General features: G+C 44.8%; 1 protein-coding gene across 1 annotated transcript in view; it reads left to right on the forward strand.

Moving 5' to 3' along the window:
* stt3a (STT3 oligosaccharyltransferase complex catalytic subunit A) overlaps positions 1-12,343 on the forward strand; it is a 49,539-nt gene extending 37,196 nt beyond the window's left edge. Inside the window, exons 13-18 of the mRNA XM_067971069.1 lie at positions 122-310; positions 1,786-1,902; positions 4,457-4,559; positions 7,901-8,089; positions 9,955-10,070; positions 12,055-12,343. Of these exons, the coding sequence (XP_067827170.1) occupies positions 122-310; positions 1,786-1,902; positions 4,457-4,559; positions 7,901-8,089; positions 9,955-10,070; positions 12,055-12,093 (753 nt within the window). The 3' untranslated portion in view covers positions 12,094-12,343. The remainder of the gene's footprint in view (positions 1-121; positions 311-1,785; positions 1,903-4,456; positions 4,560-7,900; positions 8,090-9,954; positions 10,071-12,054) is intronic.
* The last annotated feature ends 4,263 nt before the right edge of the window (positions 12,344-16,606 follow it).

The raw sequence follows: 16,606 nt of genomic DNA on the forward strand, positions 1-16,606 counted from the left end.
AGCAGGGGAGACACAAGAATAGGGAAAGAGAGAAAACCATTTCTTTTTGGCTACGTTACAGGTAAACTATTTGGTGTTTTATCCATCTAAACATATTTTTCTGTAATCTGCTCTGATTTAGGTAGCGAGTGGAATGGTGCTTGTGATGACCTTCTTCCTAATTACCTACACCTTTCATTCCACCTGGGTGACCAGCGAGGCATACTCTTCTCCCTCCATCGTTCTGTCCGCCCGCGGAGGGGACGGAAGCAGGATTATCTTTGACGACTTCAGGGAGGCTTACTACTGGCTCAGGCACAACACCCCAGAGGTATGGGCACTGAAATTGTATAAAGCCACTTGTCACTGTGAGTTCCACATTGCTTAGAAACAGTAAAGAAGGGAATGGGAAAGTCATTGAGCTTTGCTCACACACCTCCTAACGGTTGGTTTCAGACAGGGATTGGCAGAGGCCAGGTAGCTAGTCTGTGCTGGCTCGCCCTGTCAGAGATGGTACGTGGAGCAGGGGAGACACAAGAATAGGGAAAGAGAGAAAACCATTTCTTTTTGGCTACGTTACAGGTAAACTATTTGGTGTTTTATCCATCTGAAGTCTTTGTCTACTAAGTGGTGTGGGGGGAAGATGCCTCCAGACCAAACATGGTGCAATAGAGCTCCCCCTGGGCAGAGGCCTGCTGAATTCTGACTTCACAGCAGCCAGTTTTTCAACTTTTAGATATGTGACTTTGTTACCACGTGCTGCCTTTCGGACCCCCTCCAGTTTAGTGGGGGCAGAATGTGCTTTGTGTAAAATAAAGGTACCTTGTTTTTATTGTTCGTTGGTAGTCACAGGAATAAAGAATAATTCAGTCGCTGTTACAAGCTCTTGAGACAAGTGCTTTATCTAGCTTGTATCTGCTAAGCTTGATTTCTTTTAATAATAGGGGTTAATGCAGGTTATTTGTGCTAAACCATTCCATGTTCTAATAATCCTCTGAAAACATCTCTTCTAACTTCCCCCACTTCACTCTTCCTGTGATACTGATTCTGTGCCCCTTGTCAGTGATTTGAAACAATCCTTCACTGTTTACTTCCATTAAAAAAATTAACAAACCACAAGAGTGGGGTAGCCCAGTGACTATGGTGCTGGTCCAGTAACCCAGAGATCAGTTTAGACCCGACCATGGGCAAGTTGTGAAACTGAATCCAATAAATCTGGGAATTTGTGAGCTGGCACCAGAAAATGACCATGAAAGCTGCCAGATTGTTGTAAAAACCCAATTGCTTCATGAATGTCCTTCAGGGAAGGGAACCTGTCACACCTACCTGGTCTGGCCTGCAAGTGACTCCAGACCCACGCTCAGGGTAGTAAATACTGGCTTGCTAGTGTAGCACACACCACAAGAACTATTTTTTATTTTTAAATCATTGCTTTTTGTTTGTTTACATTAATGCCTTTAAAGGGGAGCTCTTTTTTTTTATTTTGGTCAGAATTTTCTGGATTTTTTTTCCTCCTAATTAACCTGGCTTTTTAGTCTGGTTTTCTTTCACCCCTCCCCAGAAATTACACTGCTTTCGGGTGAGGTGGGGAGTGTATATATTGTGATGCACAAGGCATTGCAATTGTGTGCGACAGGCTGGATGGAACAGTGGGTATTTTCCTCATTGTTCGTATGTTCGAATTGCTACTGTAGTGTTGTAGACATAACCTGTGCTGCTTCAGGTAAGCAGGTGATTGGAGTTAATCGAATAGTTGGTTTCCCTTCAGTACAGGCCTGTTTTAATTTGCCCCCTGTCTGTTTCCAGGATGCCAAAGTGATGTCGTGGTGGGATTACGGTTATCAAATCACAGCAATGGCCAATCGAACCATCCTGGTAGACAACAACACCTGGAATAACACTCACATCTCCAGAGTCGGGCAGGTGGGTATTTTTGGATAATGCAATTTCAGCTCAGCAGAAACCACACTTCACACCCACAGAAGAGGGTCCGGGAAAAACACATTGTCGGGGCCAACTTTCAGATTATATGGGCCGTTCACAATGGTATTGGTGTCCTCAGTGAGCAATGCAGCAGTAGTTCTCCCTCTGGAGATGAAAAGAAGCATTGTATCTGCTAGAAATCTGAAATAGCTTCAAATCCATTCATTGTGTCTCCCATTTAACTCCTTCATTTTGGAGCTGTTTTCATCTTTTATTTTTGTCTTTCTCCTGCTTTCCCACTGCCAGCAGTTTTCCATCGTTTAGGAAAATCTGTTTGCGGACTATAAACTGTCACTTTGTGACGAGTCAGTAATGCTGATCTGGCCTTTTGCATTTTACTTACTCCCCCACTCCCTTTGCGTTTTGTTCAGCCCTAAAGAGCACCGTGCTTATTTTCCAGCTTGTTGATAGGAACATAGGAACAGGAGTAGGCCATTCAACCCCTCGTGCCTGCTCCACCATTTGATAAGATCATGGCTGATCTGTGATCTAGCTCCATATACATGCCTTTGGCCCATATCCCCAAGGATCAACCCTCAAATCCATCTTTTCTCTTTCAAATACTGATGGACCTGCTATGTATTCCCAACCTTTTCAGTTTTTAATTGCAGTAGTTTGCCCTCTAAAGGCAGTAAACCCCCCCCAGCATTTCGATTTACTGCACAGAACCAAAGTAATTTGCATGTTCTCTGCAAAACAAGCCAATCACATATCCTGGACCCACCGTTTCAGCATTGGTAGCATTCTCGTCTCTGAGTCAGAAGGTCGTGGGTTCAAGTCCCACTCCTGAGACTTAAGCATAAGAGCTAGGCTGACACTCCAGTGCAGTTCTGAGCGAGTGCTGCACTGTCGGAGGTGGTGTCTTTCGGATGAGAGGTTAAACCGAAGCTCTGTCTGCCCTCTTGGGTAGATGTAAAAAAATCCCATGTCACTGTTTGAAGAAGAGCAGGGGAGTTCTCCCCAGTGTCCTTCAACCAACACCTAAAACAGATGATCTGATCATTCATCTCATTGCTGTTTGTGGGACCTTGCTGTGTGCAAATTGGCTGCTGCGTTTCCTACGCTACAACAGTGACTACACTTTTTTTTAAAAATTACTTTGTTGGCAGTAAAGCGCTTTGGGGCATCCTGAGGTCGTGAAAGGTGCTATATAAATGCAAGTCTTTCATTTTTGCCTGCGGAATTTTCCACTCCCGCATAGGTCTCGTAACTCTACAGCAAGCCCTTATGTACAGCATTCTTTAGTAAGAATCTGCACAGGTCCTGTGCCTTTACCCTGTGCTGGCTAATATTGGTTTGTGCTGTACAACAAAACTTTAATTCTCTGGCCCTGCTATGCTTGAAAAGCCAGAAGATGCAAAATACTGTACTGTAGTGCCTTCCCTGCGTTTGGTCCTGTAATCCATTTAGGTTTGAAAAATTAACCAGTTCTGATAATGGAACTGAACAGTTTGAAATTCATGTATCCAAAATATTCTTAGCTCTGAGAATTTTAGATCAGGTTAACAAACTTGTGTGGTTCAGGGATATCAGAATCATTGGCAGTCAGATGATTGGTATGTAAACTCTTCGGTTTTCACTTTTATTACATTGCCTCTTTGTGTCCTTACCTCACCCTATTCCATCGAAATTCACAGCCACGTCGTCATCAACCCCTGGCTCAACATCTCCAACTCTTTCCTCACTGACCTCCGAGTTCAACTCTTCCAAAACTCTTCCGTTTGCATCCTGCCTTTGCCTATCACCCCTATTTTTACCAACCCCCACTGGCTCCTTGTCCCAGCCCAGTGATTGGAGTGCCCTTATCCTTATTTACAACCTCCTGTGCAGCCGCAACCCACCCCACTCCAGGCTTGCGACCACCAGCAGTCCTATGTCTCAGCCCATGCTCTTCAATCCTCTTGTCATTGGGCTTCTGCGTATCTTCCCCTCCCAGCGTTCCTTACAGTGGCAGGACTTCCTTGGCCCCATCCCCTGGAACTTCCTCCTTCCCTCCCCGCAAAACCTGCCCTTTTGCCTCCACCCAGGCCTGCAATCTCCTCCCCCAGCCCTCGCACCATTAATTCCTTTGCCTTGTTCTATCTCTTCCACGTCTTCATAAGCTTCCTTAAAGCCCCTCACTTTCAATCACCTCCTCTAACTCCTGTTCAGTGTCCATTCTCCCCCATGTTAAAGGTGCTATTTATGTGGAAGTTGTGTAACAGTCTAGACCAGTGCTGTGCGACAGTATAAATTCTTCTAATGCAAGAGCTGGTGACGTGTATGAATGAAAACTCTGGAATGGGAAAAATATAAATGATAATGAGCTGCATATATCCTATATCCCAGTTACTTAACCTCACTAGAATAGATATTAGAAGATGTACTTATTCACACAAAGCTGCAGCTATGTGCAATAGAATCCTGACTGGACAAGTGTAGGCAAAATGAGAGGCAACATTATACATATCGTACCCAAATGTTATTAACACTGGGTGTATTTATCCACTACTAGGCAATGGCTTCTCCAGAGGAGAAGGCCTACGAGATCATGAAAGAGCTGGACGTCAGCTATGTGCTGGTCATTTTCGGAGGCCTCACAGGATATTCCTCTGACGGTAAAGTGTCTTTGTGTTTCTACATTCTGTGAGGAGGTGCTTGCATAGTTACTCAGATGCTCACTTCACACTTCGATAACTGTAGGGTTCATTCCCTTCAGCTAGAACAGGAAGTGGAAGTGCAAAGCAGCCTTTCAACTGAGACACCTGTCTGCACTGCCTGGAAGGCTAGAAATGAAAGCTTGCTAATAGAGATTCCTCTTCAAAATGACAATTAACACTTTCTTGCTTCACCGCTATTACCATGCTCTGACCATTCTTCCTGTAGATTTTTTTTGCTGTAATTTTCTGGGAGTCCTGAGCCTGCAGTACCTTTTCCCTGTGGCCATTCTTTATGTATGAAGGTAGTGACTGTTGGCAGACCTTCTAGCCGTGGGGAGATACTACTTGATGTCCATACACATCTATATTTCAGGAAGATCAGCTGGATAGAGATCAGGAGCAGGAACCCTGGCCTTTGTCCCACCTCAGGGACAATGTGGCCAATATTAGTGCCCAACCATTGACCTGGCTGAGATCAGTGGACTTGGCGCAGACTGGGGAAAGCGCCTCGGAGTACCCCATGCAATAAAGAAGGAAGAAAGACCTTGGATTTATATAGTGCTTTTCATGTTCTCAGGAGATCCCAAAGTACTTCAAAGCCACTGAATTACTTTTGAAGTGTAGTCATTGTTTTGTAGGCAATTGCATGCTCCTAGAATAGAATCATGGAAAATTTACGGCACAGAAGGAGGCCATTCAACCCATCATGTCTGCGCTGGCCGAAAATGAGCCACCCAGCCTAATCCCACTTTCCAGCACTTGGTCCGTAGCCTTGTAGGTCACAGCACTTTAGGTGCACATCCAGGTACTTTTTAAATGAGTTGAGGGTATGGTTCAGTACCACACGTTGCAGTAAATTCACTTGATGAACCGTGAATTTACTTCTTTCGGGAAGTTGACTACTGCATGAATAAAAAAAACCTTATAATTAATACTAAAAACCTGGATTTATAAGTGCATCATTAGATGGAAACTCCATTTAACACCGAATCATTACTAAAGAAGCAGAAAAGGAGGCCATTCAGCCCAATACTAGCTCTTCACCTGCAGCTACTTTAATCCCATTTCCCTCTCCATTCCTCTTATCAGTTTAGAATCTTTTCAAATACTTATCCAGTTCAAAGTGCTCCAGAACGATAAAAATCCTAAATCCATCGTAATTCTTGTCGTCTTGGACCATGTGTAGAGAAAGGCTTTTATGTGAGAACGGCAAGCCAGGGAGTTTCTCACTTGCCACCAGCCTTGTATACTGTTAGAACAAGAAGGGAAGTGAAAAACAAATGCTGTCACCCTGGGATTATATGCTTCTCTTCACTTTTTTGATCCAGGCTGGGACAAAAGGAAGTTATAACATCACCCAATTAATCAAAGTTACCCCCACTCGCTGCAGTGGAAATACCTGTCAATCAGGTAATGGTGTGGGGTGGGAACGGGGGTTCTCGAGTGACAGCAGTGGGGTTCTCTGGTACCGGTGGGGTCTTGGGTGATGGAAGGTTGGGGGGGGGGGGTGGGTGATGTTGGGTACTTGACTTGGGCACCTCGCCCACCATCAGGGCAAAACAGAACTTCAAGTCTGGTAAACAGAACTCCCTAGTGAGACACATGTTGCAGTTAATGGCCCCTTCAAAAGCCTGGAACAATTGAGGAAGCCTCAGACTTAATAGAGGCAGCTGTCAGCCTGATGATCAATATTCATTCTTATCACCGGGGTGCTCTTGGCGTTTACCACCATTTGTTAGGCACTAAAACTGGTTTGGTCCTAACATATGCATCAGCTTAAACAGTCAAACTATGCTCACTTGATGGGGGACCAGCCTACAAGCCATGGAACGGGATTTGAACTCCCAACCTTCTTGACTCAAAGATGAGAGGGCTACCAGTCGAGTTAAGCCAACACTTGGTGAATAGCTCATTTCACACAAAACCTGCTTGTACCTAGGATGCTTCTATTGTAAGCAAGCACTGCACACTGTAAATTTCAAGACTGTCTCTCTACTATCCAGTTGTGTGTCCAACATCATCCTGGATGACTCAAAATTTCCTTCAGCCCAACATTGGTAAACCCCATGCGATTTTATTCATCTTCCACCAGCAGCTACATGCTCCTGGCTCCAACTCCATCAAGCTCCCAACTGCTCCCTCAGGTTGAATCTGGTGGTGCACAACCTTGACACACATTCAAATCTGAGCTGAGCTTTTTAACCCCACATCCAGGCCACTGGCAAGACCTTATTCTTCCCAATTGTAAACAATTTTACAACACCAAGTTATAGTCCAGCAATTTTATTTTAAATTCACAAGCTTTCGGAGGCTACCTCCTTCCTCAGGTGAACGACATTTCCACATCGTTCACCTGAGGAAGGAGGTAGCCTCCGAAAGCTTGTGAATTTAAAATAAAATTGCTGGACTATAACTTGGTGTTGTAAAATTGTTTACAATTGTCAGCCCCAGTCCATCACCGGCATCTCCACATTATTCTTCCCACACATTTATGTCCCGACCTTTATCTCACCGCTGCCAAAATCCGAGTCGGTATTTTCATATACACAATGAGGATTGATTTCTCAAAACGCTTTCCTCATGGGCCTCTACCCTCATGAACTCCAGCACTCCATGGTCCCAGTCGTCTCATCATTGCCCAGCTTCTCTGGCCTCCTGTACCCCAGTGAACCAGCACCCTTGTCTTCATAATCCCTCCATGGTCTCCTTTCTGAGTAACCTTCTTCGACCATATATCCCTGCCCGATCCCCTTCCCTGCTCCTCTGACTCCAAATCAATTGATGTTTTCAGCGTTACCATTGAAGGCTGATCTTTTGGCCATTACTCCTCTGCCCCTGGACACTCCACCAGTTCCACTTTTATCTGGCACCTCCTTTCTTGCCTCAAAGTCTCTTAAATACTCATCTCTCCAGCCATACCTTCGATGTAACTATACCCTGCTCCCCTCCACAAATCCCTCTTCCCACTCACTGGCCTCTTCCCTTGTATGGTACTAGGAGACATTCTTTCACATAAGGAGTGCAACGTAAATACAGTTTGTTCTATGTGCACTGCAGTGACGTTTCTGGGTAACCTAGCAACAAGGTCCAGCAACCTCCTGATCCTGAGATTGTGGTCTGCTAACTACTTCAGGAACAAAATGGGACTCTTGTAAAGGTTTTTGGATCAGAATTACAAATATATGGATTCCAAATGAACTTTAAATTGCTGCAGAATTTTCATTTTTCTGCCAGGGAATTCCTTTTATTTTTAAACTTGTTTCATTCAGTGCCATTTATAATTTTTTTTTCTCTTTTAGATATAAACAAGTTCTTGTGGATGGTGAGAATCGGGGGCAGCACCGACACAGGCAGACACATCAAGGAGCACGATTACTACACCCCAACAGGGGAGTTCCGGGTCGACAGAGAGGGCTCCCCCGTCCTGCTCAACTGCCTGATGTATAAAATGTGTTACTATCGTTTTGGCCAAGTCTACACAGAAGCGAGTGAGTGTTTGCATCGTGTGTATCTGTTTAGTGCGAGGAGTGCACTTTACACCAGGACGGCAAGCATAGTGGAATTACAGCCTCAATCCAGAGTCAGGGCCCCATCTGACATTGCAACAAAGAAAGTCTTGCATTTAAATCGTGCCTTTCACGACCTCAGGGCGTCTTTACAACTAATGAAGTACTTTTGTGAAGTGTAGTTACTGTTGCAATGTGGAAACGCAGCAGCCAATTTGCGTCAGCAAGGTCCCACAAACAGCAATGAAATACTGACCAGATAATCTGTTTTAGTGATGTTGATTGTGGGGTAAATATTGGCCAGGACACAAGAGAAACTCCCCTGCTCTTCTTCGAAATAGTGCTTGGGATCTTTTATGTCCACCTGAGAGGAGCAGGCGGGGCCTCGGTTTAAAGTCTCATCCGAGAAACGGCGCCTCTGACAGTGCAACACTCCCTCAGTACTGCACTGGGGTGTCAGCCTACATTGTGTGCTCAAGCCTCTGGAGTGGGGCTTGAACCCACAACCTCCTGATTCAGAGGTGAGAGTGCTGCCCTCTGAGACACGGCTGGCATCAACAAAGAGGAGTGAGACTCCCCGGAGGAGGAGGTCCTGTTCTGTTTCACTTGAGAGTCGGTGCAGGCCTTGACACCTGATTCACACTCCGCAAGTTTAGCATTAATGATCGATTGAGTGTTATGAAATCTGTAGTGTGAATGCACCGTGAAATGTTGCGAATGGTTAGATAATGAAACAACAGGCAGAATGTTTTTCTAAAATGATAAAAGCTGGCCCTTTTTTAAAAAAAATGGGTCACCTGTTGCTGAACTCCATCTAAGGCCATTTTACATGTACATATGGATTTGAGGAATTGTTTCCTTAATATGCTACAGTGAAGTGCAGATGTATTCCAGAAAGTATTGAAAGCTGAGATTCACACCTGACACAGGTTTGGGCCTGGGTTGAAAATTCCCTAAGTAAGCACTTACCTCACTGCATAAAATGTTGTGTGGTTTGAACAGCCAATGGGGTGACTCCTGCTCGGTACAACTGCTAAAATCCTGAAACCTGCTGCCAATAAAAGGGGAAGAGGTGGGGCTAGGAATTAAAGTGGGAGGGGGAGCGCACTGCACCTTGGGTTTTAAGGTCACTTTGATCATGTTGAGAGTGCATGCAGAATCGCCACTGTAGTCCAGCTTTGATAGGCTTTAATCCCCTGCAGCATGTTCCTCCTTTGAAGCATAGAAAATGCCCCTTCTCCTACAAAGAACAGATAATTTGATTAGTTCTGAATCAAACAAATCATCTGGAGGCAGCCATTACACTCCTAGGGAATTGCTTGGAGTCCATCTTGAGTTTGCCACAGCTTTAAAATGACACTTAATGACTGTCAGGATGAAAACTTGTCCATCAGTATTGGGAATTGAACACTTTTCCAGTTTTTGCATGCGCTGTCCACATCAAGGATTTCTAAGTCAGATATTGCACAGGTTGGATGCAGAGGAAATGTCCCTCTTCACTAATTCAATACGAACTCCTATATCAGGTACAGAGTAAAGCTTTAACACAACCCATCAAGCAGTCCCAGGTAAAATGTAGAATGGTTTGGATTTAGATGTACCCCCTGTACTTTATCCAAACAATGTGCTTAAACTCCACCCTCAGAAGATCCCACTTCCACTTCCCCTTCCCCCACTCCCAAATGCTGCACCAGTCTGATGTTTCAGTTTCACACACAATGTCAATCTCTCAGACAGACTGTGTGCTCCTACCTACCAGGGTCTGAGTTGAGACTGGCACTGGACAGAGTCTTAGTCATGATGTCAGTTGACACGGTATTTTAATGGTTCCATTGTCTTTCCCACAGAACGCCCACCTGGGTATGACAGAGTGAGGAATGCTGAGATTGGAAACAAAGACTTTGAGCTTGATGTTCTAGAAGAGGCATACACCACCGAACACTGGCTAGTCCGCATATACAAGGTGAGTGCTGACAGCAACTGCTTTCTCTGTGCACTACTGAGACACAATGGGTCTGTGTTGCAGGGCGATCTCTTGTGTATCCCCGATTTCAGCTCATGAGTTGCCAGATCCTCAGTAAAATGGAGAGAGCTTCGCAATAGTCCAGTGGGTAAAGTCAGCCTCCCATGTAGGGGCCTGTCTCAGTACTGTAATAAAATCAGAAATCCTGAGTTGGAGGTGAGAAAAATCAACCAGGGTTACTGCCCGTATCTTAACTCGCACCAAGTCCTGTTCTCCCATCGCCCCTGTGTTCACTGAACCTACATTGGCTCCCGGTTCAGTAACACCTTGATTTGAAAATTCTCACCCTTGTTTTCAAATCCCTCCATGGCCTTGCCCCTCCCTATCTCTGTAACCACCTCCAGCCCTACAACCCTCCGAGATCTCTGTGTTCCTCTAACTCTGGTCTCTTGTGCATCCCCGATTTTAATCGCTCCATCACTGGTGGCCGTGCCTTCAGCTGCCTAGACCCTAAGCTCTGGCATTCCCTCCCTAAACCTCTCCGCCTCTCTACCTCTCTCTCGTCCTTTAAGTCGCTCCTTAAAACCAACATCTTTGATTAAGCTTTTTGTCACCTGTCTTAATATCTCCACATGTGGCTTGGTTTCAAATTTTGTTTTATAATCGCTCCTGTGAAGCGCCTTGGGACGTTTTACAATGTTAAAGGTGCTATATAAATGCAAGTTGTTGTTTAGCAACTCCTACAGGACAGTTTGTGTAGGTGAACATCAGATGAGAACGACTTAGGACTTGGCTGTGGTGCCTTCTACAGTCAAATAGCCTACTGACACTGACTGATGAACGACTGCTTGGGCGAGGTACAGGAAGACTGATGACCCCTGTGGAATTATATCCCAGCTAGATTCTGTAAGGGAGCGATTGCTTTTCAAATATAACAATGCACAAATCTTTATGGGTTATTGACATTTTTTGTACTTGTGTCTACTGGCTCAAAAAAGTCACCTGTGGGTTTATCCTACAAAGAGCTGGCTGGCTAGTACCAGTTAGTATTACAACTGTAAGCAGCCTGATGTTAGATGGGTGAAGTGTTTGAAGCTAGCAGCTATCACCCTGTGATGGTGTGTTTGGCTGTTTGAGGGGAACACCTTCAGTCTGGTGTCAAATAGATCACAAGATATGCTTTCAATAAATAATTGTCAATTATACACAGATTTGCACCATGGGCTGTATAAGTGGAGTGTAATGATCCCTTTGCAATGTCGATATCTGGGCGGCATTGTCACTAGGTTTATACGCTATAGGAAGAATCCCACTCAAGCAGTACACTGAGCACTGTGTAATATGCTGCTTCTGTGATGCTCTTGACTTAATATCTCAATCTGCTCTCACCACTGCCACCACCCGTGACAGACAAATACTTCATTCCTAGTGTTGCTCAGCTCAGAATGTGCCATCCAGGCACAATTCAACCTTGAAAGGATAAAAAGATAATTACATCGAATTTTACAGCATAGAAACAGGCCATGTCTATGCTGCACACGAGCCTCCTCCAACCTTCCTTCATCTCACTCTATCGACATACCCTTCTATACCTTTCTCACTCGTGCTGATCTAGCTTTCCCTTAAATGCAACTGTCCTATTTGCCTCAACTATTCCATGTGGTAGCGAGTTCCACATTCTCACCACTCTGAGTAAAGAAGTTTTTCCTGAATTCCTTATTGGATTTATTAGTGACTATCTTATATTTATGGCCCCTGATTGTACTGCTGGGTGTTTTGAGTTCAAGGAGGTATAATGTAAAAAGTCCACACACCTGCCATTACACTTCACTGAAATCCTGATAACAGTTCGGCCAGGTATTTGAGATCGGTCAACGTGGCCTTCGGTGATGCAGAGATGGAACTGAGCTGTTTGGAAACGGGTCAAAGATCATTTAACGCTCTGAACTCTTGCTTTTCCACTCATCATCTTATCTGTCCGCAGGTGAAAGATTTGGATAACCGAGGTCTCTCGAGAACGTAAAAGACATGAAGCAGCTACGACTGATAGCAGCACTGAGGCCTTGTCCTGTGAAGAAGAGCTGTATTTTTTTTTATATACACTAGTTTGGGAATAAAGGAAGAGATCAGAGAGTTTGTTTACACATTGCGTCCTGTCTGCGGCAATCTGTCTGAAATGTCCAATCGGGTGATGAATGATTCATGGCGAGTGACCAAAACATTATTACGCTGGGTTTAAGTTCTACAGTGGTCAAATAAAGGGTTTAAATGGACACCAAGGAACAGCTTGTTCTTTTCTTCCTTTTGAGGTTGGATAAGTTTGTGTATAAAATTTAGTTTTTAAGGGGTTATTTTAAGGGAAGGAAGAGGAGCTTGAATTCTAATGTCCTGCTGTTGAGAGAAGATATTTGGACATCATTTGAGGTTCAGAGAAGCTTCACTCGACTGATTCCTGGGATAAGGGGGTTATCTTACGAGGAAAGGTTGGACAAGTTGGGCCTATATACACTGGAGGTTTGAAGAATGAGAGGTGATCTTATTGAAACATATAAGATGCTGAGGGGACTAGAAGGGGTAGATGCTGAGAGGATGTTTCCCCTTGTGGGAGAGACTAGAACTAGGGGCCATAGTTTAAAAATAAGGGGTCTCCCATTTAAGACGGAGATGAGGAGAAATTTTTTCTCTGAGGGTCGTGAGTCTGTGGAACTCCCTTCCCCAGAGAGCGGTGGAGGCAGGGTCATTGAATATTTTTAATGATGTGGAGATGCAGTTAGATAGATTCCTGATTAACAAGGGAGTCAAAGGTTATAGTGGATAGATGGGAAAGTAGGGTTGAGGGCACAATCAGATCTGCCATGATCCGATCAAATGGCAGAGCAGGCTCGAGGGGCCGAATGGCCTACCCATGCTCTTAATTCGTATATTCATATGTACCTCCCCCTAAAGCTTCTGATTTGCTGGTATAATTCAATGGGCGCTATCTGCCCTCTAGTGGCCAGTGAGTGACCCGCCTATTTGTCCATGAAGGACATCACGGCTGAGTTTGATCCCAAGCTCTCACGTGCAGGGGTCACTGAATTAGCCAGCAGGCACCATTGATTTTATCGCCCAGTCAAGGGCTGCTGAGGTCAGTTGTAGCACTGTTAGTGCCACCCACCTCGGATCAGCTGACTGGGGCTCAAGCTTGAGACCATCTGGTCTGTGGCTCACTGCTACACCGAGCAGTGTACTTACACCATGAGCGATTTTTTAAAAAATGCAAAATAAGATCGGGGATTAAACTTTTCTTCTGATGGTGAGGAACGGTAATGTTCTCGAATGAAGTAAGCTTCCATTAATTGTCTGCATCAAGTGTTCACATCAGGAACAACATACACTCACTGCAGGGAAATGCTCCCTCTTCAGTCAATTTCCTGTTGGATAATAAAAGTTGAGTTTTTTAAAAAACTATTAAAGCTACCCAAGTAGTGGGATGTGCTTCTCTCTCTCTCGCTCCCTCCCCCTCGCTCTCTTTCTCCCTCGCTCTCTTTCTCCCTCGCTCCCTTTCTCCCTCCCTCCCCCTCGCTCCCTTTCTCCTTCCCTCCCCCTCGCCCCCCCTTGCAACCAAGGGACATCTGGGCCAATTGTCGTGCCTCTACCATAAGCCCAACTGAGATCAGCTAAATTAATAGATCAGGAATCAAACCTTCCTGGCCTTGAGGCTGGATAAATTCACTAAACCGCGAGAGGAAAGTTGTGCATTAGATTTTTCATGCACTTTATCAGACAATTAAGTTAGCAAAAACCCTGTAAAGAAGGACATAGAATTTGGCAAGTTTTGGAGGGAGTTGATGTCAACATGTTTGGACATAACCTGATAGGAGAGGGCATTATCTATTTAAAACAACTTAATGACTATGTTAAGGTTTTCCAGTGCAGTGCTGTAATCCATTCTGCAGCTCGTATACATTTGATTCATGTTATGCAAAAAAATCGCAGTTGTCTGTGATTTCATCTGCTTCTCTCTCTGAAGTTGCTGGTCCCACCCCTGTCCTGGTGCCAAACATCCTCTGGTGTCTCATCAATGGCTGTCATTCACATGTGAGTGCGTATAGTGCAGGTCAGAGGTTATTGAAGGGCACCATAGTCAAACCAGTTCTGTGTACCTCACGCACACAAACATTCAGTCCTGTACTAGAAAGTAATGTCGCTGCCAGATTTTCTTCCTCTCCCTAACCTGGATCAAAGAGGTCGACTGTAGTATCAGAATGATACAGGACAGGAGGAGGCCGTTCAGCTCATCGTGCCTGTGCCGGCTCTTTGAAAGAACTATCCAATTAGTCCCACTCCCCTGCTCTTTCCCCATAGCCCTGCAAATGTTTCCACTTCAAGTATTTATCCAAGTCCCTTTTGAAAGTTACTATTGAGTCTTGCTTCCACCATCTTGTCAGGCAGTGCATTCCTGATCATCACACCTTGCTGCGTAAATATTTTTTTCCTGGCTGGGATCAGGTAACAGCAGTCTGGGGACCAAACTTAGTGCTTAGCTTGTATGTTCCTGTATCACACTGGAGCAGTGCACCTTTTGTATCATTCATTCATGAGAAGGTGGTTGTGGACATTCCTGGAAGCTGAGTGTTGTGGTTTAATACAATTGAATGTCTTGCTAGGCCACTTCAACAGGCAATTAAGAGTCAACCACGTTTGACTGGAGCCACATATAGACCAGATCAGGTAAGGATGACAGGTATCCTTCCCTAAAGGAAGGACGTTAGTGAACCAGTTGGGTTTTTACAACAATCCACTTGCTTCGCAGTCACTTTTTACTGATACCAGCATTTTATTTATAGACTTTTTAAGTGAATTCAAATTCTCAAACTGCCATGGTGGGATTTGAACTCTAGATTATTAGTCCAGTGACATAGCCACTGTACCCAACTGACCCTAGGTTGATTCATAGTCTCTTCAATGAGACAAACTCCAGCCATGCCTACAGTTTGGCATTGATATAGACTGAAGTTTGCTCAACCCTGACATGTCTGAGACTCCTGCAAAAGCTGATTTGAGCTTCCAGCTTTTACGGCCATGGTTACTGAAGTGGATGAATAATCTGTGAGATGGGCCTTCTGCAATCACACCCCTAACAACCACACTAACAGAGATCAGCACATAATCGAAATTGAATTTGTGACCAGTGTCTTTGTATGGCATAAAAGAAAAGAAAGACTTGCATTTATATAGCACCTTTCACGACCTCACGACATCCGAAAGCACTTTACAGCCAATGAAGTACTTTTGAAATGTAGCTACCGTTACAATGCAGGAAACACGGCAGCCAATTGCACACAGCAAAGTCCCACAAACAGCAATGTGACAATGACCAGATGATCTGTTTTAGTGATGTTGGTTGAGGGATAAATATTGGCTTGGGCATTGGTGAGAACTCCCCTGCTCTTTGAAATAGTGCCATGAGATATTTCACATCCACCTGAGAGGCAGACGGGACCTTGGTTTAACATCTCATCCGAAAGATGGTACCTCCGACAGTGCAGCATTCCCTCAGTACTGCACTGGAGTGTCAGCCTGGATTTTGTGTTTAAGTTCCTGGGGTGGGACTTGAACCCACGACCTTCTGACTCAAAGTGCTAACATTGTAGCTGCACACACCAGCTTTAACATCTGAGCCATCGACCGTTAGGAACAATACAGGACGAAGCAGTCCACTTAATCGGCACTTCATCCACTAGCCTAAATGTCCACTCCCTCGATCACCAGCGTACCTCTCAAACCTACGACCTCCACCACCTAGAGGGAGAAGGGCAGCAGGTGCATGGGAACACCACCACCTCCAAGTCACACATCATCCGGACTTAGACATATATCACCATTCTTTGATCGTCGCTTGATCAAAATCCTGGAACTCCCTTACAGCACTGTGGGAGAACCTTCACCACGTGGACTGCAGCGGTTCAAGAAGGCGGCTCACCACCACCTTCTCAAGGGTAACGAATGATGGATATTAAATGCAGGCCTTGCCAGCAACACCCACATTCTGAGAATTAATTTTTTAAAAGCCTTGCTGGGTAATTTGTGCTGTAGACTTTCATCAATCGGGAATCAAGGACAACCTTTAGCGGTCATCAGATGAGATTCAACTCAAGACCCGAAATGACTATTTGTATAATTAATTGATTTGTGACATGACAGATTTGTCTATTAGCAGAGCGCTTTAATCAGGGTAAGGTCTGGGGCTGGTTTGCATTAGTGCTTTGCTTGTTCAGCATCTTTCATGGCAGCACTTTGACACAAGGACTTCTCTGAATAGTTCTTTTCGATACCAATTACAATGTTCTACTCCTCACTTAAGTGCCAGCAGCTCATAACCTTAACTCAAGCTGCTCTTGTCATTGATGGGGGGAGGTGGTAGAACTCCTGTTCCTTGCTCTCGGTCACAATCCACATTCCAGTATCCGTGACGTGTGTCGGAAGGAAGATAAACTCAATTCACTTTTTCCTGCTGTCAGCTGCACTCGGTGAACTCAGCCGGGCTAGTCCCA

The sequence above is a fragment of the Heptranchias perlo genome, chromosome 33 (genome assembly GCF_035084215.1).
Source record: "Heptranchias perlo isolate sHepPer1 chromosome 33, sHepPer1.hap1, whole genome shotgun sequence".
Classification (NCBI taxonomy): domain Eukaryota; kingdom Metazoa; phylum Chordata; class Chondrichthyes; order Hexanchiformes; family Hexanchidae; genus Heptranchias; species Heptranchias perlo.